Source organism: Mesoplodon bidens (genome assembly GCF_964165515.1).
Source record: "Mesoplodon bidens genome assembly, chromosome: X".
NCBI lineage: Eukaryota > Metazoa > Chordata > Mammalia > Artiodactyla > Ziphiidae > Mesoplodon > Mesoplodon bidens.
In genome coordinates this window covers 5,272,488-5,298,755 of record NC_138163.1, presented here as the reverse complement: position 1 = coordinate 5,298,755, position 26,268 = coordinate 5,272,488, and the positions used below count along the sequence as shown (strand labels likewise).

The window sequence follows — 26,268 nt, the reverse complement described above, 5'->3', positions numbered from 1 at the left end:
GTGAGAGGTTATCCAACATTCTCTGGTGGATTTTGCCATGATACATGTTAAATCACTTTTCCAATCTGTTCTCTGAAATTGATCTTCTCCAGTTTTCCATTTCTACTTTGGTCAATTTGGGTCATCATATACTAAAAAGAAATCAGTGATCCTCTATGTTTTCAGATCTGCTGCCAAACACATGTATGTATTGACTTATAATTTTTTCACTATATGTTACACACAAGTTTGTCTCATTTCTGCTTATGAATTTTACCAATTTTTGTTGTTTTCTACTTTTTTCCTTTAGTCTAGTAAAGGGTTTATCTAATTTATAATTATTTTCAAACAATAAGCTTTTGGATTTTTACCCTATCTACCACCGTTTTTGTTTCCCAATTTATTAATGTTAGCTTTTATTTTTCTTAACTGCTTTTTCCTAGTTCTTCTGCTTTCTTCCATTGTCTTTTTCTAATATTTTTAGATAAGTACTTAGTTTCTTTATTTTTCATGGTCTTTTTTAAAATGAAGACATTTAAGGCCATGAATTTTCCTCTGAGAATATATATTTTTGTATGAACTACACCTTGCTTTCTAAGTTTTCAATTTTCTTTTTTTCTTTGATCCAAAGATTACTTAGAAATGTGGGGTTTATTTGCTATCAAAGCAGATGAGTCACCTTTATATTATTTATTTCAAATTTTATTTAAGTTTTATCAATGAGTATAATCAATAAAGGAACTACTTTTAAAATTCTGCTTCGAATTTCTTTTTGGACTAACTCATGATTGACAGTGTAAATGTTGCCTTACTCCCCTGTCTTTACCCTCACGAAATAGTATACTTACCAATACACATATAGCTATTAACTTGTTTATTTATTATGTTATTCAAGTCCTCTATGTATCAGACAGGAATAACGTTCAGCTGCTAGAAAGAGAATCAGTACAACAGTAGCTTCAACAAGCTAATGGTTTATCTTCTCTCTCTCTCCCTCTCTGTCTCTCTCTCTGTCTCTGTCTCTGTCTCCCTCTCTCTCTCTCTCACACTCACTCACACACACACACACACACAGCAAATTTGACGAGACAGCCCAGGACTGATATGGCATCTCTATGCATTTATTAATGCTCTGGGTTCCTTTTATCTTTCTGCTTTGCAATTTTTAGTGCCACCATCCATCCTCAAAGTTGCTTCATGGCCAAAGGTGGCTGTTACAGTTTCAACCATAACATCCAATATTCCAGGTAGAAGAAGGAGGGAGGGAAGGGGCAAAAAAGATCTTATAGTTAAGTCAGCCTTCTTTAAAGAGCTTTCCTAGAACCCCCACCCAGTGATTTCTGTTTATAGGTCAGTGACCACCCCTACTTTATGTATTTAGCTGCTATACTGTTTACTGCATATAGGTTTGTGTTTACGTTTATTATAGCCTTGCCCCTTATAATTACATAATGTCCATTTTGTCCTCTTTGGTTCTTCTAATTTTAAATTCCTCTTGCATTCTTTTTATTTGTATTTGCATGATTTTTTTTTTGCTCATATCCTTAATTTCAATCTTTATCATTTTAAGTGTATTTTTTTTTTTGGTATGTGGGCCTCTCACTGCCGTGGCCTCCCCCGTTGCGGAGCACAGGCTCCGGACGCGCAGGCTCAGCGGCCATGGCTCATGGGCCCAGCTGCTCCACGCGGCATGTGGGATCCTCCCGGACCGGGGCACGAACCCGCGTCCCCTGCATCTGCAGGCGGACTCTCAACCACTGCGCCACCAGGGAAGCCCTAAGTGTATTTTTAATCTACTGGACAGTCTCTATATTTTAATGGAATGTCAGTCCATGCAAATATAACATTAAGTCTGATGTGCTTGATTCTGTGTTTTGCATGTAGCTTTATATTTACTATTTATTTTGTATTGCTGCTTGGTATTTTTCCTTTCTTCTAATATACATATTTCTTTACTATCTATTTAAAATAAGACATCAAATGTTGTCTCTATCAAAATGCTCCATTTCCTCCCCCATTTTTCCCCATCCCAGTAAGATGAAACAGTGAGAATACTTTCACTCTACTCTACCCTCTTCTGCCTATCCTCTGAAAGGCCTTCATTTCGTCTCGTCTCATATCTTTCAACCTAACCCCTACATTTTATGCTGGAACGATTCAATATATACATTTAAAGAAAAATTGAAGCTCAACCCATATCTCCTACCTTATACAATAGTTAAATTGAAGTGGATGATAGAGGTAAACCTAAAAGCTAAAAATATAAAAGTTCTAGAAGATAATACAGGAAAGAAGGTTTTGCCACCTTGGTGTAAGCAAAGACTTTTTAGGTAGGAAACACAAAGCACAATCTATAAAGTACAAATAAATAAATAAATTGGACTTCATCAAAATTAAAAACCACTGCTCTTCAAAAGACACATTAAAATAGTGAAAAGATAAGCTACAGACTGGGAGAAAATATTTCCAAAACACATATCTAGCAAAGAACATGTATCCAGAATAATAAGAGAAATAAGCAACATATTTTTAAGATGGGGAAAAGATTTTGGAGCATTTTACCAAAAAGATACACAAGTGGATAATAAACACGTGAACTCAATGTAACTGCTTATCAGAGAAATACAAATTAAAACCCAAACGTGATATCACTACACACCTATTAGAATGGCTATTTTTTAAATAACAATACCAAGTGCTGGCAAAAATGCTGAGCAATAGGCATTGCTGATAGAAATGCAAAATAGTACAGCCATTTTTGAAAATAGGTTGGCAATTTCTTATAAAGTTAAGTACACACTTACCATATGACCCAGCAATCCGACTCCTAGTATTTACTGGAGAGAAATAAAAAACTATATTCATACTAATAGCTCCATGCAAATGTTTATACCATGTTTACTCATAATCTCCCCAAACAGGAAACGATGTAAATGGAAATCTAAATGGCCTCCAAATAGCGAATGGGTAAACAAACTGTGGTACATGTGCATATGCACATAATGTAATACTACTCATCAACACAAGGTAAGGAACTAGTACTAATACATACAATATCAAATGCATTTTGCTAAGTGCAAAAATTCAGACTCAAAAGGCTGCATACATATTGTATGATTCCATTAATATGACATTCTGGAAAGGGTAAAACTATAGGGAAAGAAAACATGTCAGAGTGCTTGCCAGAGGCTGGGTGTGAGAGGCAGAGATTATAGTTACAGGACTGTAACCATCTGTCAAAACTCATAGAAAGAACCATACATTAAAAAGAGTAAATTGGGGCTTCCCTGGTGGTGCAGTGGTTGAGAGCCCACCTGCAGATGCAGGGGACACGGGTTCATGCCCCAGTCTGGGAAGATCCCACATGCCGCGGAGCGGCTGGGCCCGTGAGCCATGGCCGCTGAGCCTGCGCGTCGGGAGCCTGTGCTCCACAACGGGAGAGGCCACAGCAGTGAGAGGCCCGTGTACCTTTTATGTAAAGTAAATTCAGTAATAAAAACCCAAAGAAACAAAATAACCCAATTTTGCACTCCGTGGTTAATTCATAATGAACACAGTGATAAAGCACAAAGTTCATTCCATCCAAGTAATCTAATGAATACAACCCATAAGAGACTCAAGTATGGGATGTGGTTCTGCCAGAACCATAACAAGCCAACTAGGGACTGAAATTCCTACTCAAACTTGGGTGGGACCAGGGCCAGTAATGCATTCTTCAGGAATTTAACTGCTTGAGATTAACCCTTTTCTAGTGGCCAGTAATACCAGCAGTTCTCATTTTGCATGTCCAATCAGCACCTGCTGTCAGCAGCAATCTGACTTGGGGGCAGGGCTCAGTCAAGCTTGTCTCCCCAGAGTTCAGTTTTCAGAACAGTTTTGTTTTTCCTAATTCTACATCTTCCCTGGGCCCATGCTCAGACTCTCCTCCGAGCTCTGGAGCTGAGGAGCAGCTTCCCTTCCATCGGGTCTTATCTGACTCCTTTGCCTTTCTGACTCATGACACCTTTCACCTCGTGGCAGGATGGGAAGGTGGGGGGTCTCAGATATCTTGCTGGATATCCTCCCCCTGCCCTCCTCTCCCGTGTGCCCAGTGCTAGAACTACTATTGCACCATGAACACAACAGATTCCCATCCCGTCCTATACTGTCCATTTAATACCCCTCCGATCTTTTCCAAGCTTCACTTCCCCACCTTCTATTAAAGGGATAGTCCAAATTCTCTACTCACCAGCTCAGATACCTCAGCCTCAAGCCAAGATTTTAAAACATTCTAAGAGGAAGAAAGCGAAAGAAAAGCAAACAAACTATTCCTTTCCCAAGACACCCCAGTCTCGGTTGCATGCCACTAAAGCAGGATAATCTTCTCCCTTAAATAAAGTCATGTCTGAAGTAAAAGAAAGAAAGTGCTTCATTTTAAAAAGTGATACTTATTTTAATCCTTTAGGTAAATCATCTCAAGGCCATTTCTGTTCAGTATACTTGGACAGCACAGATCATCACGGAAATGCTGAAACAGAGATCAATTGCTCACACCTATTAAAAGCCCAAACATTGACCTTCCCGCCCAAGACTAAGGCATACACTCATTTGTCTTTGAAGGAAAATGCCACAGATTGTCTTTTGTACTATTAACCAATGGAAGTTTTATGTCTTATTTACATGTACGTTTTTTCGGGTGGAGGGTCACATTCCATGAAGAAAATCATTTCTGAATTCTTGTCCTCTGACCATCACTTAAAAACAAAAGAATTCACTTACATAAATCACAGAGCTCAAAGATTCCAACTGCCTTTAAAGCATTCTTTAAAAGAATTACTTCTAACAAAAAAATTTTTAACTTGAAGTCCATTTCCTCCTTAGCCACTTTTGCAGGGAAAGTTAATAAAAACAAAAATGTTTAAACTCTATTCAGTGTCCAACTAGAGGGGTGGGATAGGGACGGTGGGAGGGAGACGCAATAGGGAGGAGATACGGGGATGTATGTATATGTATAGCTGATTCACTTTGTTATACAGCAGAAACTAACACACCATTGTAAAGCAATTATACTCCAATAAAGATGTTTAAAAAAAAGATGTTAAACAAAAAACTCTACTGATATTACTATTATCCCATCCTGCATTTAAAACTTCAGATATTGATTGAAATCCCCTTGTTTTGTAATCTCTGTATTTCACAGCATTTCTACACGGAGAGTTAGCTCCATGAAAGTTAAACCTTTTTCTTTTCTGCTGTCACCACTTCCCACTTCTAAAAGCCCTGGTTGCTATCAAATCCCTGCCTGAAAAGTCAGCAACTGTTCATTTGTTAGGGTCTCAAGGTGGTCCTCAAGACATTCCCTAATTCCCTATCAGAACTTGGCATATCCAGTTGAGACACCTATTCAGGCCTCTGCCTGAATATCAAGGCTTTCCTTTCCTTCAGGGTTCCAACTCTCTTTTGCTGTTAAAAAAGAGAAATAAGAAAGAAAATCGACTAAAACCCAAAAAAAGAGGGCAGAAGCGTCGTTTACTACTATGTTCCCAGAACAGGAAAGAACTAGAAATATATGGTAAACAGCACTAATGGCTACTGCAGCATGGGAGCAGATGCAGCCTAAATTGCCATGGCTCTTCCCTTGCTTCTAAGTTCCAGAAGTGGGTGCAGCTGCTGGCGGCACTTTCCCTGCAGGTAGGGTCCCCCAGATCAGGGAAAGTAGCTGTAAAGCTGCTACACCACTGCCCTTCTATTCTCAAGCTCACATCGCCTTCTGGACAATTTGTATAATCTGGTGCTTTCCTTTAAGGCAATGTTTACAAACGATGAGCTCTCGTGGTTCTTGACTGGAACTTGGCACCTGTCAGGAGCACAGTCAGTGCCCCGGTGTCCCTGGGCAATACTTCATCCCCCAACTTTCTGGTGTCCTGGAAAGACAATCTCCCCTTGGTGACGCTTCCAATCACCCAGTTGGAAGCTTGGTGACATCCTTCAATCTATGGATTCTGGTCACTCTCTCATTTCTTTACTGTGGACTCTCCTCCACCTGTTCCTTTTTCTCCTCCTAGAACTTCTAATAATTTGCACATTATATCTCCTGTATCGGGCTTCCCTGGTGGCACAGTGGTTAAGAATCCACCTGCCAATGCAGGGGACACAGGTTTGAGCCCTGGTCCGGGAAGATCCCACATGCCACGGAGCAACTAAGCCCGTGTGCCACAACTATTGAGCCTGCGCTCTAGAGGCCGTGCTCTGCAACAAGAGAAGCCACCACAATGAGAAGCCCCCGCTCACCGCAACTAGAGAAAGCCCTTGCACAGCAACGAAGACCCAACACAGCCAAACATAAATAAATAAATAAATTAATAAATTAAATTAAACTCCTGTATCTGTCCTCCAAATGTGTCTTTCTTTTCTCTCACGATTTCCATCTCTCTCTATTTTTGTGTGTTTTGAGTTGATGTTCCAGGCCACAGATTTGGATCTCAACAGGGACTGTTCTCTCCTTTAATTCACTGACTGTACTGTTTAGTTGGGAAATCAACTTGTATAGCTTCAGACTTCTCCTATGTTCTGCTCTTGAATCTTCTCAAATGCTCTTGCTATTTTCTATTCAAGTTGTCCTGTTTCCTCCAGCAGGTCTTTTACTGGGATGTGTCCTGATGGATCTTCCTCTCTGGCTGCTACGCCCCTGGGCTGGTAGTTATTTTATTGTTGTTGTCCCCTCTCTGGGGCTCAGTTCTAGATTCTAGAGAGCCTTAAATTGAAGCAGTCCTCCGGGTGGAGGCAGGTGAGAAAGACGCAGCCTCCCAGGTCAAGAATTCGGAAGCAGATAGATTGCCAGTGCCCTGCAAGCAGCCACTGGAGATTTCTGCCTTTGGTTCTGACCACCAAGCTTCTCCCAGGATGCACAGCATCCTCCCCCTCAGCCCACGGCTCCTGGACGCTGGTCTCTAGGCATTTCTGCAGCCCATGGAGGAGAAAGTCCTATACCAGTTCTCTCCACTGGAGCTCCCACAGAGCCGAAATCTTCACTTGCACCCAAGAGCTGGTGGTCTCAGCATATGTTTACCTCAAGAGAAGTAGAGAGACATATGATCCAGCAATCTCACTCCTGGGCATATATCTGGAGAAAACCATAATTCGAAAAGATGCATGCACCCCAATGTTCACTGCAGCACTATTTACAATAGGCAAGACATGGAAGCAACCTAAATGTCCATGGAAGAGGAATGGATAAAGAAGATGGGGGTACACATATACAATGGAATATTACTCAGCCATTAAAAAGAATGAAATAATGCCATTTGCAGCAACATGAGTGGACCTAGGGATTATCATTTTAAGTGAAGTAAGTCAGACAAAGACAAATATCATATGATATCACTTATATGTGGAGTCTAAAAAAATGATACAAATGAACTTATTTACAAAACAGAAACAGACGCACAGACTAAGAAGACAAAGTTATGATTACCAAAGGGGAAAGGTGGGGGGAGGGATAAATTAGGAGTTTGGGACTAGCAGATACACACTACAATATATAAAATAGATAATCAACAAGGACCTACTACATAGCACAGGGAGCTCTAAAAACACTGTAATAACCTACATGGGGAAAGAAACTGAAAAAGAATGGATATATGTATATGTATAACTGAATCACTTTGCTGTACACCTGAAACTAACATAACATTGTAAATCAACTATACTCCAGTATAAAATAAAAATTAAATTAAAAGAAAAAAGAGAGAAGTAGAGAGATTGGAATTGGGACCTATATTCCAAAGTCTCCCTCTCCACTCCCAGGACTTTGTAACTCCACTAATACTAGGGAATGTGTTATTTCAAGCTATAAATTGACTTTCAATTTGAAAACTCTGCCCAATTTTCTGCTAGGTTTAGTGCAAACATATTCAGAAATTCATTATGGTAAAGAAGCCTCTGATTTTAAAAACTATAAGATTTGTAACATTTTTGGTGCTCTTCACATAGTTTTATCACAAGTCCGGTCAGTGATCAGATTTACACCAGCCCCAAACCCTAGTGCTGAAGAATTAATTTCTCCTGAATAATTAATTGGTCAGTTTCCACGAATAATAATAGTGTGCTTAAAATGTAGCTTGTTATTTTCTTTCTTACAAGACAGATCACCATTTACTTGAAGAAAGTAGCATTTTCAAATACACATCTTTCAAGCCAAACTGATTTTCATTTCCTTTTTTATCATACTGTATTTTGGTCAGCATCCACAAATCAGATTTCATGTACTAAAAGAACCCAACAAATAGCAATCAGTTCTACAGTAAGGCCTTACAAAATGCATTCTTGTATAAACTGTGATTCTCAGGTCACACCAACCTAGGTGTAAAAAGAGAATCACAATGGCAGTTGCATATTAGCGTTTCTCTGACCATGCTCCTGTACAATTATGAGAAAATGGTGGCCTCTTCAGCTTCTCAAAAATACTTCCGGTGAGTACCCTGGCTGTGCCTCCTGTGTTCTCTTAGAACTAGCCTTCTTGGCTCCTGAGGCATTCTGTATTTCCTTCTCCTGTACTTATATCTCCTATCACTAAAACTATGCTACCACTGCCAACTGGAAACATTACTGCTAATATCTCTGCCCTCCCATTAGGCCAGTGATGCTCGGGCGCATTGCTAAAGGTCCTGTGACAAGCGAACTGAAGATGTGACTCCCATCACTGCTAAAACAGCCAGTGTTCTGTCCATCGCTTGAAAAAATCTTGGGCTCAATGCAGTTGACAGCTTTCATCCTCAGTAGCCCAGCTTTATGAGCTCTTTTACTGCTTCTCTTATATCTAGAATTCTGGCATGATGCCCAGGGTGCTAGAGCCAGGAAACAATCTGAATTACTAATACCGCACTAAGAATCAGTCCTGTCCCATGGTGGCCTCAGTCCTTGGACCACATTTGCTTGATCTCTCTACTCCAACTCTTAAGTTTTTCCTAATAGGCTTCGCATCTCTCAGGAAAAACAGACTAACGGTGGGCCTTCCTCCCATCAGTTTTCTGGACATGCCTCAATTCCAGCTGTGAAAATACCTTAGACTCATACTAGTGCATCTGGATCCCACTCATTGAATAATTACTGCTGCAACTAATGAAATGTAAATACTTTGTTTGCCATGTAACAATTTTTTCCTCCAACATTCCCTTAATTTTTCAGTGAGTTTTTAATGTGGGGATAATTTTCAATTCACAGAAGAGTTACCAAGCTAATACAGAGTTCTCATATACCCTAGGGTGCCAAGTTCCCCTAGGGTGTCACAGTACCTTGTTACATTTGCCACAAGTAACAAACCAACTTCTGCACATTACTATTAACTAAACTACAAACTTTATTCAGATTCCACTAGTTTTCCCACTCTACCTCCCTTTTTCTCTCCCAGGAGCCAATCCAGAATACCACATGGCATTTTGTTATCTTGTCTTTTTAATATCCTTTTGTCTGTTAACATCCCTCAGTCTTTCCTTGTCCCTTTAATTTTGAAATGGTTGAAATATTTTCATATCAGTTCTACGAAGAGTCTGAGCCCTGCTCTGCCTAGATACTAAAGGTTATGGAAAATATTTCTTCCCATTAATTCTGAAAAGGCAGGTTTGTCAAACAGAAAGGAGCAAGAAAGCTCTAGAGTGTTGCTTTATAATATAACAAATCACAGATTATATTTCTGAGGTTGGGCTTTCCTCTACTCCTTCAAAACAGGCAACCTTTTCATGGAGGCCAGGAACAAAAATCTCTACACTTTACACACACCCTCTGCTTGGTTGACTAGTTTGCAACTGTGAGCCAGGGTTTCCCCAGCTATTACTGTTCCACCGTCAACACTGTGGACGCCAAGTGCGGCACTCACTGCTAGCTACATACCCAACACCACTCACATCTTCCTCTTCCAAAAGAAACCCAGCTTTGTTTACCGCAGCAATGTGTCTGGCTAAAAAAATGGCAAGCTGCAGGCTTCCTTGCAGCTCTGTGTGGCCAGGCAACATCATGCTGGCCAATGAGATGTAAGCAGAAGTGTACTAGATGGGGCTTCTGAGAAAGCTATTATTTTTCTTATTTAAAAAAAAAGGAAAAAAACGAGCAGCTGGCATATGCCTCGTGCCCTCTATTCTTCTCTCTTTTCCCTGCATAAAATGTGATCTCAAGGCCTGGAGGAGGCGCAGTCAACTTGCAAGCATGGGGACATCAAGGACAGTAAAGGGGGAAGCAGAAAGAGCTTCTGTATCAGTTCCACACGGCCTGTGTCCAGACTTTTTATTACACGTGATAATAAATAAACTAAAAATAAAACCTTTTAATTAGGTCAATATTTGTCAGGTTTAGGTGATATGTAATCTAATGTAATCATACTGATAAAGCCACGCTTGCAACACGCACTGACCCAGTACTGCAGTAGACAGTGACCCTCAGTCACCACTTTAAATCATCTCTGAGAAATCAAGAGAATGAGAAAAATGCCAGGAGATTTGAGATAGACAATCTTCCACATCTCAAAAAGGACATACGAACCTCCAAACTTAGTCAGTTCCCAGCAGGACTCTAAACACGACTCTTACTAAGCAAATTCACACTTCTGAAGGACTTTGCTTACTGCCTTTCAGGTGAAAGTTCACTTGACTTTGGCAGCTCATCGAGCCCAAATGAGTGATCAAACCAAGGTCCACTGTAGCTTAGAAACATTTCTCTGCCCTGGTATTAAAAGCCCTTCTTGGAGTGCTCTGTTGATGTCAGGAGGATAAGCCAGTCGTGTATGCTGCCCTGCAGAGCGAGGCGGAGTTTGTGAGTCTGTGGCTGGCGATGGCAAAAGCACGCAGAGACCCACCATCCAGTCTTAACATCGTTGATACAACACATTGTCTGTCGACACTGGTTAAGCTCTTTACACAGATTATCTCATTTGATGCTCACAATGCCCCAATGAGCTGCATTCTATTTATTATTCCCATTTTACAAAAGGAACCTGAACAGAGATCAAGTAACTTGCCCAAGAAGACTGGCTAACAAAGAGCCTCTTCTTTGGAATTCAGAAAACTTGAGCAATCTGTCCTTTGATTGGTTCCCTGTGTGCAGCACTGGGACACTGCTACAACGCCCCCCCTCCATGAAGATTGCCTTCTTCTCCTGCTACTGGTCACTGGCACTGAACTCACACAGAATCAACCTTCCCCCCACATCTCATGTAACGTATGTATATGACAAATGGCAATCAGAAAAGCTCTAGTCCTCAGTATTTCAACATTAAGACTAATCCTTCCTTTCATTCTTTGAACAGAGTAGGTGTCAGCATCACTCTTTCACTGAAGCCAAACTTACTCCTGCTTTTCCTAGCGGTTACCTATTAGACTGATTTCTTGGTTTTGTACCTCAGATTCCATATAGGTTAGGTGCTCCATCAGTTAGAAGTGCATATGGCTGCAGGTGATAGAAAAGCCACCTTAGGAAAGCTTAATCAAATAGAGGTTTCTTTTTCTCACACAAGAAGTCTGGTGGTAGGTGGCTGCTGGCAGTGGTTCACTGACACTACTGTGATTCTCTTGGCTAGCCCCCCATGGTTTCCCTAGGTTTCCCTAGGCATCACATCCACAATCAAGGCAGGCATTACAGAAGAGGAGGCAACATCAGCCAAATTTGTCCCCCTTTCTCAAAAAAGCAAAAGCTTCCCCAGGAACTTCCCAAAAACGTATGTTTACATCTTATTTGCAAAGAAATATGTCATGTGGCCACTCTAGCTGCAGGGGGGCTGGAAACGTGCATATTTAGGTTTTCCAGCCTCTAGGGTAAAGGCAGGCAGGGGAGAATGAGGCTGGGAATGGAGGTAGAGTTAACCAGCCCAGTGTCTGCCACAGATCGCATGCTTATTGTTCTTAAAGGATAAAGAGAAAATAATGTGATTATCTCATAATGAAGTAGATACTTGAACTGACCTTGAGCATTAGTACTTCCACTTGTGCAGGCTTATTGGTGATGTTTCAGCTATGAACACGAGTCCTGACACTGAACCCCAAGCTACAAGAGAAATTCCAACCCAAACGTTTAACATCAAGCTCTGAAGTGTAGAGCGCTTAGAAGTTATCACTCCCAACCTTACAACCAGAAAAACATTAAGCCAACAGAAAAGCAATGACTTTTCTTAGACCCAGAGAATGGAGGTCACAGGGCAAACTGCCAGCCCCAAATGTGGAGAGAGGTGAATATAGATAATCACAACAGAGATCTAATTACCTGAGGCAGAAGCCACTGGAGCCAATTATTGGTGGGAATACTTAAATGCTGGTTTTGATGAATTGCTTGAGGCTGAGTGTAGACTAGCTGAAGAGTTGAAAACTCCTGGGGGACGAATCTTGGGGGAAGGCCTACATTTTCATGGGTTTTGCCTCCAGGTACCACCCCCCATCCAGGTTCTCAGAGTGAAGTTCAGAGAAAAATTCCCTGTTGTGTGCAGGAGGATGGAAAGCATAACCATTTTGAAATACACCCAGTGTTCATAACAAAGGCCTGCTCTCCAAGGGAAATTACCTTACCAGAGCCCTTCCTAACCTGGGGGAGGAGCTATGAGCCAGTGTAGTCCCCTCTAACCTTTCTGTGTCACCTAAAGGGAGAAAAAAAAAAGCTAAGAAGTGCTTCTGAAGATTATAGCCCAGGGACTCATGAGAAACCACGCAAGCAAGAAGAATGAAGCAAAATATTTAAAGTGTTGAAAGAGGGGGGAAAAACTAGTATCCTGTATCCAGTGAAATTATCCTTCAAAGGTGATGAAGAAATAAAGACCTTTTCAGCCTAAGACTGAGAGAAATGTTTTAAAAAGTAGTTAAAAGTTCTTCAGACAGAAGGAAAATGACACAGGTCAGAAACTCAAATCTCCATTAAGAAAAGGAAGGGTTTTGGGAAGCGATAAATGAAGATAAAATAAACTTTTATTTTCTCTTAATCTTAATTGATCTAATAGACCTATCTTTTCAAATCACTAATAGCAACAATGCATTGGTGATTATGGTACATGGATAAGCGAAATTAAATGGTAGGAGAGACAGAAGTGAACGGGAACACTCTTTAATAAGGTACCTGCACTACACATAAAGCAGTATAGTGTTATTTGAAAATAAACTTAAATTAGCTGTAAATATATATTGCAAATTCTAGGGAAACCACTAAAATTTTTTAAAAGAAGTAAACTGATATCCTAAGAGAGGAGAAAACATACAATCATATAAATTGCTCAATTAAAGTCAGAGAAGACAGAAAAAGAGAGGAAGATTAAAAAAGAACAAGTGCAATGAATAGAAGAGTTACAAAATGGTATATTAATACAACTATATGAATAATCACTTTAAATGTGAATGCTCTAAATACGTGAATTAAAAGATGGAGAATGACAAAGTGGATTTAAAATGAAGATACAACTATACATTGTTTAAAAAAACCTCACTTTAAATATAATGACACAGCTAATGGGACTTGCCTGGTGGTCCAGTGGTTAAGAATCTGCCTTCCAATGCAGGGGACAAGGGTTCGAGCCCTGGTAGGGGAACTAAGATCCCACATGCCACAGGGCAACTAAGCCCATGTGCCACAACTACTGAGCCTGCATGCCACAACTAGAGAGCCCATGAGCCACAACTACTGAGCCCATGCGCTCTGGAGCCCACGCACCACAACTAGAGAGAAGCCCGTGCATCGCAACAAATAGCCCATGCACCACAACGAAAAGATCCCGTGTGCTGCAACTAACACCCAACACAGCCATAAATAAATAAATAAATAAATAAATAAAAGACACAACTAGATTAAAAGTAAAGGGGTGAAGAGATATATACCATGCTAACATGAATCAAAGGAAAGCTGGATTATCTATGTTAATTTCAGATAAAGCAGGCTTCAGAGCATGGAACATTATCAGAGATAAAGAAGAGCATTACATAATGATAAAGAAGTCAATTCTCCAAGAAGACATAAAATTTCTTAATGTATACGCAGCCAACAAGAGTGTCAACATATGTGAGGCAAAAGCTGACAGATCTACAAGGAGAAATAGATCCATTGTTATATTTGGAGATTTCAACACCCTTCTGTCAGTAACTGATAGATCGAGCAGGCAGAAAATCAGTAAGGATATAGTTGAACTGAACAGATCCATCAATCTACTTGATCTACTTGACAGCTATAGACTATTTCAGCCAACAGTAGGATACACATTCTTCTCAAGTTCACATGGAACATTCACCAAGAATGGTCCATAAAACATACCATAACAAATTTGAAATAGTAGAAATCATACAATGTCTTCTCTCAGACCACAATGGAACTAAACTAGAAATCAACAACAGAAAGATAATTGTGAAATCCCCAAATATTTGGAGATTAAACAACACACCTCTAAATAACACATGGGTAAAAGGAGAAGTTTCAAGAGAAATTTTGAAATATTTTGAACTAAATTAAAAAAATACAATTTATCAAAATTTATGGGATACAGCAAAAGCAGTGGTTAGAGAGAGATTTATATACCAGCAATGAACAATTGGAATTTGAAATTAAAAATACAACACCACTTACAGGAGCACCAAAAAAATGAGATACTTATGCATAAATCTTACAAAATATGTACAGTATCTATATGAGGAACACTACAAAACCTTGAAGACAGAAATCAAAGAAGATCTAAGAATGATTAGACATCCATATGCATTTTATTTTATGCATATAAAAAATAAAATAAATAAGTCTAGACACAGACCTTATACATTTCACAAAAATTAACTCAAAATGGATCACAGACGTAAATGTAAAACACAAAACTATAAACTTCTAGAAGGTGACAAGGGAGAAGATCTAGGTGAACTTAGGTTTGGTGATGACTTTTGGGGTACAATATCAAAAGCATGATCCATGAAAGAAAAAAATTGATTAAGTCGGACTTTTTAATTAAAAACCTCTACTCTGTGAAAGACTGTTAGGTGAATGAAAAGACAAGCCACAGACTGGGAGAAAATATTTGCAAAACACAATCTGATAAAGAGCTGGTATCCAAAATATACAAAGGACTATTAATACTCACCAATAAGGAAACAACCCAATTTTAAAATGGGCAAAAGATCTGAACAGAGACCTTCTCAAAGAATATACAGATGGCAATAAGCATATGAAAAGATGCTCAGCATCTTAAGTCATTAGGGAATTGTGAACTAAAACAACAATGAGATTCCACTGCACACCTGTTAGGATGGCCAACATCCAGAACACTGACAGCACCAAAAGTTGGGTTGGGCGAGGCTGTGGAGCAACAGGAACTCTCATTCATCGCTGGTGGGAGTGCAAAATGGTCCAGCCACTGTGGAAGACAGTTTGGCGGTTTCTTAGAAAACTAAACATACTCTTACCATGGGATCCAGCAATCACACTCCTAGGTATTTACCCATATGAGGTGAACACTTACATCCATACAAAAACCTGCACATGGATGCTTATAGCAGCTCTATTCATAATCGCCAAAACTTGGAAGCAATCAAGATGTCTTTCCGTAGGCGAATGGATAAATAAGCTGTGATACATCCAGACAATAGAATATTATTCTTCCCTAATGAGAAATGAGCTATCAAACCATGAAAAGACATGGAGGAACCTTAAATGCTATCGCTAAGTGAAAGAAACCAATGTGAAAAGGCCCCATACTGGATGATTCCAACTCTATGACATTCTGGAAAAGGCAAATCTATGGAGGCAATAAAAAGATCAGTGGTTGCCTAGGGTTAGGGGGTCGAGCTGATGAATAAATAGGTGGAGCCCAGGGAATTTTTAGGGTGGTGGAACTAGTCTATATGATACTATAATGGGGGGTGCATGACATTATGCATTTGTCAAAACCCATACACTATACAACACAAAGAGTGAACCTTAATGTAAACTAATGTACGGACTTTGGCTAATAAAATATATCAATTTGGCTCATCAGTGATAGCAAATAAACCACAGTAATGCAAGATGTGAACAACAGAGGAAACTGGGAGGGAGATACCAGGGAACTGATATGCGAACTCTCTACTATCTGCTTGATATTCCTGTAAATCTAAAACTGTTCTAAAACGTAAAGACTATTATTTAATTATTTTTCTAATATCTAGTTCAAAGGAGACGTCAAAGTGAAGTGAGATTGTCAGAGAATGTGTCATGAAAGAAGTGAGGCTTTAGCTGGCTCCAAGCGGGTCCATAGGATTTCTAGAGTTGGAAAGGGCAAAGGGCATTTTAGTTGGGATTGAGGCATGAAAAAGATTCAAAGGGCTCAAATTTCGAAGGAGTAGGAAATAACACAGAATAAATCAATGCAAAGACAACAGGCAACAATTTAATGGAAGCTAGGGGCCAAGGCAAGTCTAGAGGTGCTGAAGCATCATTCCAATTGGATAAATACAAGCACGGGAACAGATTTGACCCAAGCTGCATCCTCAACACATATTCATTCATTTATTCATTCATTTCATAAATCAGTAGGCACCTGCTATGTTCCAAACACTGTGGTAGGCACTGGGGACAAGCAGTGAATAAAAGAAACAAAAATCTCTGTTCTCACTGAGCTTATATTCTAGTGAGGAGACAGACAGAACTTACCTGATGTTTTCAAGAAATAGCAAAGAAGCCAGTATGGCTGGAAAGGAGTGAAGGGAGGAGGTAGAAGGTGAGATCAAGGAGATAACAGAGGCCAGTGGGTGAAGGGCACTGAGGCCAGAATTAATAAGGACTTTGGCCTTTACCCTGAGGCATTTAGGGTACAATTGGAAGGTTTTGAATAGCAGAGTGACTTGATTGACACCTGAATAGGGTCTGTCTCTGTGTTGAGAATAGACAGAGGATAAGAGTGGCTGCAGGGAAACCAGTGAAATTGTTACAATAATCCAGGTAAAAGAGGATAGGGACTTGGACCATGGTTTCAGCAGCACAAGTGATGAGAAACAGATTGTGGACTCTGAAAGGATTTGTTGATGGATTCAACGTGTGAGAGAAAGAGAAGGTCAAAATGACCCAGTTTTAGGCCTGAGCAACCACCCTGAAGAAGGGGCTGCCAGTGAGAGAGAGAGAGAAGAATGTGGGAGGAACAAGCTCATGAGCGGGGCTGGGCCTGTGTCTGAATTCAGCTGAGCTGAGACTCAGAGTTAAGTGGGCAAGACTAAATCATAGTACATACAGGTAGTGAGGATAGGCATGCATTCATTCATCCAACATTTCCTAAAATCAACCACTTTGAATGTGCCAGGGACACAAAGATAAATAAGACGTCTTTCCTGCCCGTAAGGAACTAACAGTCCAACGAGGAAAACAGAAATATAAATAAGTGATGCTAGTACATTAAGCATCATGGGTGAGGTATTCAACATTTACCGAGTCCCTGCTATATGCCAAGCAGCATGGTGAGGAAGCAGGAGGTGTGTACAAAGTTCTTTAAGAGCACAAAAGAAATTCTTGCAAAGGTTTGTAAAGACATTCACAAGGATTTTCACCACAGTGTGACATCAGGGAGTTGGCAGTAAGCTAGACGCCCATCACTAGGGAAATCACAGCGATGTGGATATAGCTCAAGAACGCAGTGTTGAGTGAAAACAGTGGGAAATAGAGATTTACAGTCCAGTACCGTCTTTGTAAATGTAAAAGGCATACACAAAACACCGCGTGTCTTAAATGATCAAGGATCTATATCAAACATATTGCAGCTTGTGTCTAGAAGAAGAATGAGAGCGGGTATTGAGAAAGACGAGGACAAATAATTTGAACAATGTAAAATAATATAAATAAGAGAGGGGCCTTGCAGGGACAGAGGATGACAATGTGCTGAGAATTGAGAAGCAAAGTTAACTCTCTGCACCTGAGATACAAATAACAAGCTAATGGGAATCCAGCCAGTAACCCTAACGAGAAGAATATTTCAGGGGGCCGAGAAGCATGGGGAGACATGAAGGCATGAAAGTGCATCAGCGGTTCAGGGAACACCACCAGGTTTAGTGCAGCTTGTAGTGGTTATGAAGAGCTGCTAATATTTGAATATTTGAACAACACCCTACACATGGAAGGTATAACCATTCTAATCAATCTGTCCCCCTTTACTACATTGGGGATAAAGCTCATGCTCTGCTCTGCTTCCATGCAGCCAACTGGTGAGATTCTCCTTCAGCCTCATTGGAATCTTTGCATCTTGTGACTACTCCAGAAACCCTAGTTCAATAGATCATCCCTGTTTACCATGGCCTCAAGGAATGTGGCCCTTGATCTGAGGCTTTCATGCTGGAGTTCCACCAGCAGCAATGCTGCTGCTCTGACTAGGAGTGGGGTGGGAAGGGAACTGGAGGCCCAAGCATGCCTCGCATTCTGGGGCACCTGCCTGGGGCGGTTCAACCCACCTCCACCGACTCAGTGCTGCCAGTTAACTCTCACTGGTCACATTCCAGCTGGAGTCATTTCCCAGCTCTGACCAATGTCTCACTAGCACTCAGCACGGTGTCTGGCATATGGTAGGGGCTCAATAAACTTCTCAGTTGAATACAAGCCTTCCAAAGGAAACCTAGGTCAAGGTGGATACAAGCAGGATGCAGAAGCAGGAATGAGAAAGAACTGGGGTTTGCTGTACTATGGAGGGTAAAGGGAAAGAGCTGCAAGAAAACAGGTGCACAGGCCCTTGTAGACAGGTCGCCTCTGGTGCACAGTGGGCATACAGTAGGCGTGAAATAGTAGGAAAATAAACTGTAAATAAATTAACAAGTGTTTAACACATTTTCTTTTTTACGTATGTCAAGTAAAAGTATGAAACTGAATCGAGGGAAGGGAAGTATGTGGGTCAGTGCTGGGTCTGTGGAAAGACTACCACTTCCAGAGGTCCTGACACACTCCACTGCCCCTCCGAGGACACAGAATGCATCCACAGGACGGCCCAAAATCTCTTGGGGAAGGGAGGGCGTTACTCTCACCTTCAGCCTCTAAGGGTCACACAAGGCTGAGTCACCGCGGTTGCCACTGTCACTAGTTCAAAGTCTTCTTCAATCTAATTCTTCACCTTCATTCTTGTCCCCCACTCCACCTCCAGCTCAATTAGGCTCTGCCCCACTTTAAAAAAAACAAAAAACAAAACACCTCCAACCCAAGCCAGCCCGGACCTGGATAAGTGAACACACTAGTTTGCTACCGGAGGCCCTTTCCCACGCCTCGGCTCGCCCCCGCTAAAGGAATGGGCGCTCTGGTCCTCGCCAGGCGAAGCGAAGCGGTGAGACCCGTCTCCGCCCTTCCCGCCTTCCCGCCCGCCGCCGAGCCCGCGCACGCCGAGCCCGCGCGCCTTACGTCGGGCCCGGCCCCCGGTCCGTTCCCAGCAGCGCGCAGGCGCGCGCTCCTGGGCCCGCGAGGGGAAGGAGGGCGGGGCCGAGGGGCCGAACCTGTGGGGGAAGAGGCGGCGTCGGTCACGTGACGCGGTTTCACTGTTTACACGCGGAGCGGCCGGAGCGTTCGGCCTCAGTCAGGCGCTCGGCTCCGTTTCGGTTTCACTTCCGGTGAGGGGCCGCCTCAGAGCGGGCGTTGAGCCGACGGCGAGCGCAGGCGGCGGCGGTGACTGCGGCGCCGCTGCCGGGGGGCGTGCAGCAGCGCGGCGGCAGCGGCGGCTGGGCCTCGATCGCCCGCAGCCCACCTCTCAGGGGCGGGCTCCCGGAGCGAGCAGGGCGGACGAGAAGATGGAGGAGCTGGTGGTGGAAGTGCGGGGCTCCAATGGCGCTTTCTACAAGGTACTTGACTCCAGGGCAGGCCCCATCTTCGCCCTTCTTTCCCTCCCTTTTCTTCTTAGCCTCGGCCGGAGGCAGGCCTGGGGCCCTCTTCCCGAACGCCGCGCCCGGGGCCAGGGCGCGCTCGGCGGGATGTTGTTTGGGAGGGAGGGAAGGACCGGACTTCGGGCCTGTAGGAAGCCCCTTGAGCCCCGCTGCCTCTCCTGTATGAGGCCCCGGCGCCTGTCGGAATGAGAAGCGGGCAAGGAAAAGAGGGTGCCCTTTCGGGGGCCGAGCCCCGGCAGGGAGAGCTGGGGATGGGCGAGGGCCGACGGCAGGTAGGAGATCCGGGCGGGAAGGGCCGGTATCCGCGCGAAGTGACGGTGACGGTTTATTTCTGTTTTCTTAAATATCCTCTCCCAGTGGGATCCGGGCCTGACGTGTGGGTAGTTGCCGAGGAGCGGGGGGCGCTTCCGTCAAGCCGCCTCCTGCCTTGCAAAGAGGGTTTGCCATCTCCTTTGGCTTCTCTTTTCCTGTCCAGCATTGGGACTTCGGAGAGCTCCACTGTTCTGGGCGAGCGGTGTGAAGAAAGAGTAGTAAGAAGCTGTAGTCGGTACCAAATCACAATGGCAACTGATTATTAGTGACCTTTCTTTGTGGATTTCAGAAAAAATTTTAGATTCAAAAGTTTCAGGAAGACCCAGACATATCCAAGTAATGGTTTAAAGAAGTTGGTAATCTTGAATATTCGTGGCCCCTCCTCCCTTGTTATAAATGTGGGCAAATTCAGGAATACAGATGCTTCAGCGTCTAAAAACATTGGCAACTCTGCTACTTAAGAAAAAAAATTAACCCTCCAAAGGCCTGGATACATGCCATGAAACTTCAGGAAATTAACTAAGTGTATCATTATTGGGGAATTTTTTTAAGTGAGTGGAAATAATTGTTCTGTGCTCCAAGGGCTTGACTATCTCCTCTGTGTAATGTTGCAGTGAACTGTATTGTTGAGGTTTTAAATAGGCATGCATGGTTTTGCTGCGGGCTTTTCTTTTTTTAAGTTACACCATTGCAGATCTTACTAATATCTTACATTTTCAAAAGGAGGCTTAAAAATATTTTCATATGTCGGTAGTGCGTCTCTTGGTCCATACTTGCTGTAGATCTAGCAGTCTATAAGTTCTCATTTCCTCTTGAATGTCTCTATATAACTTCTGTGAGTAATGTCCCACCTTACTGCAGTATCTTGGCAACAGAAGGTGCATATAGAAGGAAGCATGGGAATTAAATATTGCCATTGTCCAAATGCAATTCTTAAATCTATATAGGATTACATAAACGTTTCAAACGAGGTATATAGGAAAATAAACATTGACTTAACTATATATGTGTTTACCAATTTTATGGAGATTTTGGAGATCAATATATTTAATGAGTGAGTAAAGTATGTAAACTGTTCCATACTTTTAGCAAAATGATGCAGTCAAAATTCTGGTTTCATATTTTTCAGTGATCCATAATTCTGCTGGTTAGTTTGTTTAGAATCGTTCTGCTTCCCAGATTGGTAGTTTTGCTCACCAGATTTGGGGCACTAACTGTAATAAATATGAGCAGGGGCTAATGGTTGAGCGGTATTCTAATAGATCTGTGATATTAGCTTAGATTAGATGCCACTCTTACTGTCTTTAGTGGAGTTTGCTTGCTACAGAGGGCAAGCAGTACATCGTGGTCTTGAAGGATGTATTGTTCTGTTTGAGCAACCTGTGATTTGCTTCTGTGATTTTGCTTGCAAACTGATTGGAATATAAGAAAGGCCCTCTATCTCTGCTCTTAATCCCCCCCTATTTTTGTTTTTTAACGAGGTTGCTTAATTTGAAGGTGAATAAAAGGAATGGGTTGTCCCTTAGTTCCTTGAGGGGAAATATTAAACATGAACAAACGTGTGCAGAGAAATTGCTGTTATGTTTATTTAGTTAAGGTTTTGTTTTTAAGAAAACCTCAAATGGTCCGTATTGGTAGAAAAAATAGTTTCTATAATGAAAAAGGTTTAAATTCTTATAAGGCTCAATATTGATGTGAGTTATAAAAGTAAAGCAGAAGTAAACTGAGTTACTTGTCCAGTGGGATGGGCAGAAAAGATGGGAAATAAAGATGAATAAAAAATGAACTATTATGGAGAAATGTTACATTTATGAAAAAATTGGGAACCTGGGTTCATCAGATTGATTGAAAAGGCTTAAAGAACTAAACAACTCAAACAGCTTCAGTATAATTGAATTCAGACTTTGATTTGCCTAACAGAACCACCATATTGTAAGGTACAGTTCTCCATCTTCTGAGCACATGGTCCAAATTTGCAGTATAAACTGGGTAGAGTATATGCTGGGAACAGTTGGGTTTTTCCCTCTAAAAAATTAACTCAAACTTAGGATTCAGAATTACCAGAACCATGAAACCTAAACCCTAAGGTTGTAACAGCTCATTTCTATTTTTCCCTCTGGTGTTTATTCTTAAAAACTCGAAAGTTGGATTTAGTAACTGTCAGAGCCACTACTTTTGTGCTTAGGTATTTCTTTGACTTAGAAAAAGTCATGTAATGAAAATTTTCTTCACATTTACTCTGAAGTCTTCTGTACTTCAAGGAAGTAAATTGTTCAGGTCAACCACATGTTTTTTTCTTCCCAGTCTAAATAACCTTTTTAGTGTTTAGTATCTTTATGGAAGCATCAGTACTCCCCTTTTGAGTTGAGCACTTTCCAACTTCATACTCACACACTCTGAAAACCTCCAAATTATTAACTAAATGTAAAATTCAGTGGTATAATAATTGGCTTTCTGATTCCTGCCCACTATGGGAATGTGCTTCCTGAGATGACTACAATCATGATTTTAACTGTTAACAGGTGCTGAGAGCTCTTGAGGTGCCAGGCAGGGTTCTAGGTGCTTTACCTCTCTTAATTTGTTTAATCACCTCCCACAACCCTGAGTTACCATTGTTATTCCCATTTTATAGATGAGGACATAGATGTACAGAGAGATGAGGTGAGTAAGTTATTACTAGTGTCAGAGCTAGTAAGGGTCAGATCTGGGCTTTGAGATCAGGTAATCTGACTTCCCGAAATGATGAAATTTAGCTTAAAGAAATGAATTGGATTTGATTTCCCGGCCATTTTTGTAAATTTCATTGTAACTTTGTATTTGTTACTGTAAGAATGCCTTAGGGCTTCCCTGGTGGTGCAGTGGTTGAGAGTCTGCCTGCCGATGCAGGGGACATGGGTTCGAGCCCTGGTCTGGGAGGATCCCACATGCCGCGGAGCAGCTGGCCCCGTGAGCCACGATTACTGAGCCTGCGCGTCTGGAGCCTGTGCTCCGCAACAAGAGAGGCCGCGATAGTGAGAGGCCCGCGCACCGCGATGAGGAGTGGCCCCCGCTTGCCGCAACTAGAGAAAGCCCTCGCACAGAAACGAAGACCCAACACAGCCATAAATAAATAAATAATATTAAAAAAAAAAAGAATGCCTTAGCCTTATTTTGTAAGTACAGTTGCAAGGATGTTACCATTTTTTTACCATTGATACAAAGACATCACAAAATATTCAGCTTATGTATTAGCTTCCTTTTTATTAACTCTTGCACCTTGACACATTACACTGTAATTCTTCATATGAATGCCTATTAATGAAAGATAAAGTTAGAAATCTTTAATGCTCCTATGAAGTTTGCTCTTGTTACATTGGGAACACATAAGAACTGAAGCATTCAAAAGTTAGAATACATACACACAAGAAAATTAATAACTCACTTAATAGTATTCTCTCTATATCTGTGTGTTGTCTTTGCATCAAGGTGAACCAGAAAGGATGCATTTTTCTCAGAATTTGTGGTAAATGCCCAAGTGAAGGCGAGTATTCCTAGTCATGCACTGTGGTTGGAAGAATTGTTGATGAGGTTTATTGTACTTTTCCCTTCCCATTGTTCATTCTCATACATTGTTAGTTCCCACATTCAAAGGGCGGCAAAGCAATAACTCGCTTTATATGTGAAGCCTTGGGTTTGAATCGTATTTTATCACATTTCATGTGTCCTTATTGTCTATCTCCTACAGATTTTCTTTAGGAGGGGTATTTTGCAATGCTTTTAAGTTTTCTCTAATGAGAATTATCATTGCACTACATGTGCTGTCTTCAGTGATAATGTAGTAGTTGTGTTCATTGGTGGTCAGGGGCTTACATTGAAATTTCTCTGTACAATCTAAGGTGTGAGGTGTAGTGGGAGAGTAAGACTTCACCCAAATAGGGACGGACTTTCTTTTCGTTTCAGCAATCCCGGTGATGTAATGTTTGACTTAGATATCTCTAGTCGTAACACACTTTGGTTAGTATGATTTTATGATTGCCTCTTTGGCCCAGTTGCCAGGTGGGGGATCCCATAATGATTTTTTTGATTTTCTGTTTATTCTCCCTGATTAGGAGCCTGTGTCTGTCTTTTTTTTTTCTTTCTTTCTTTCTTTATTTTTGGTGTGTTGGTTCTTTGTTGCTGCACACGGGCTTTCTCTACTCTTCATTGCTGTGTGTGGGCTTCTCATTGCGGTGGCTTCTCTTGTTGGGGAGCACGGGCTCTAGGCGTGTGGGCTTCAGTAGTTGTGGCGCATGGGCTCAGCAGTTGTGGTTCGTGGGCTCTAGAGTGCAGGCTCAGTAGTTGTGGTGCACGGGCTTAGTTGCTCCACGGCATGTGGGATCTTCCCGGACCAGGGATCGAACCTGTGTCCCCTGCATTGGCAGGCGGATTCTTAACCACTGCCCCACCAGGGAAGTCCCACTGTGTCTGTCTTTAACTGCACTTTTAGCACCTTTCTCAAACCCCAAAGATTTTCATCACTTTTTTTTCTTCTGAAAGTCTAAATAACATTTTAGTATTTAGTATCTTTGAGAAAACAACCTTTTCTCTTTCTATCCTGATTTTTAAATCTTTTTTTAAGTGTGCTTTTGTTGAGGTGTAACTTTCTCAGATGCAAGAGTGTTTATGGTTCTGCATCTTTTATAAAATATGCCCCTCTCTGCTTAACCTCTCATTTATTTAGTGCCAACTATGTGCCAGCCATCGTGCTAGGCACTAGACATGTGTGATTTCATTATTCACAACAGCTTTAGGAGGCAAGTCCAGGTCCCCTGTGTCCATTCCTCACTTACACAGACAAGGCATCTGAGGCCCAGAGACCGTTTCTTGGAGAGTCCCACAGCTGTTATGTCTTAGATCCAAGATTTTGAACCTACCTCTCATTCACAGCAAAACTCTTAACCACTAAGTTTACTGACCCTTGTAAGAGCCCTAGCTCTCATCCAGTCCCATGCAGCTCCCTTCTTGTATTCATTCAAACCCATTCAGTTGCCTTCTTTGGTAACCAACCCCTCAGGAATCCCCTGAACCTATCTTCTCATCAACTTTGCTTGATGTAGATAGGTAGAGAGCACAACAAAACATAGTTTTCCCAGTTGTTGGTGGGTGGGGTGATAGAGCTCTGGGGTGGCCAGGGTATGAGTGTTGGGGTAAGGCAGGGGCAGGGCCGAAAAGGAGGGTTATTGGAGAAAGTATGATGAGAAGCAGAAAGATGGGACCTTTGTTGGCATTTTAGCAAAAGGCCTCAGGAGTCAGAGGAGACCTTTGTCCTTGGCGAGAGTGCAAGCCAGAGGCAACCTCTGAGTTTCTTTTATTCCCCTTATTACAGCAGCAACAAGAAGGTATTTCATGCCTTCTGTATTCACATAACATGCAAACAGTGGCTAAAAATGACTGGTTTGGGAACAGTCATGCCAACATCCATATACAGGTAAGCCTCATTAATTCGAGGCGGTGGCCGCAGTAAGCTGTAATGATTATTCAAACCATTTTTGACACTCTACATCCGGAATTGCTTTTAGTGTCTTTGAAAGCTTGGAAGCTTTTTTTTGTTTTGTTTTTTGGTTTTTTGGTTTTTAATAGTCACAACAGTTGCAGATCTTCCTCCTTTGAAGGGATGTTTAATTTTAAGAAATACGCAAATGTGGTGAATAAGTGTGATTAAACTGTACAATAACTTTTTGGCAAATAGAAAAAAATTAAAATAGAGCAATGAAGTAATGAGACTAACTTTTAGAGTGCTTTCAAGTTGGATTTGAAAACAGTCCCCAACATTTGTAAATGTTTTAAATCAGTGCTATCCAATGGAACTTTCTGTGATGATGGAAGTGGTCTCACCTGCGCTGTCCTCTACGGTAGGTACTGAGCCCTGTGTGGCTTTTGAGCACTTGAAATGTGGCAAGTATGACTCAGAGACTGATTTTTAATTTTATTTAATTGTACTTAATTAAATAGAAATATGTACGTATGACCAGCAGCTTCTATGGTGAGCAACAGCACGGTTTTAGACAAGGGCAATAGTATTGGAAAGGTACCTGATTTAGTGAGAACAGTTCTTCACCCAGCTGTAACAAGGTTCTCTTAGCTGACTAAAGGACTTAACATTTTCAGCATATAATATACAGTAAAGAACTAATGCTAGTTACTGCCAAGACATGCAAACATAAAA

At 41.5% G+C, this 26,268-nt stretch overlaps 1 protein-coding gene across 15 annotated transcripts in view; it reads left to right on the top strand.

Annotated features, from left to right (window-relative positions):
• Positions 1 to 19,452: 19,452 nt before the first annotated feature.
• Positions 19,453 to 26,268, top strand: part of FMR1 (fragile X messenger ribonucleoprotein 1) — a 37,859-nt gene continuing 31,043 nt past the window's right edge. For 6 of the 15 annotated variants that reach the window (XM_081223174.1, XM_081223171.1, XM_081223168.1 and 3 more), the window contains exon 1: positions 19,455 to 19,730. In XM_081223174.1, the coding sequence (XP_081079300.1) occupies positions 19,680 to 19,730 (51 nt within the window). In that variant the 5' untranslated portion in view covers positions 19,455 to 19,679. Of the gene's footprint in view, positions 19,731 to 26,268 lie in introns of all 15 variants that reach the window. The other 9 variants (XM_081223167.1, XM_081223164.1, XM_081223175.1 and 6 more) reach the window with 4 other exon arrangements.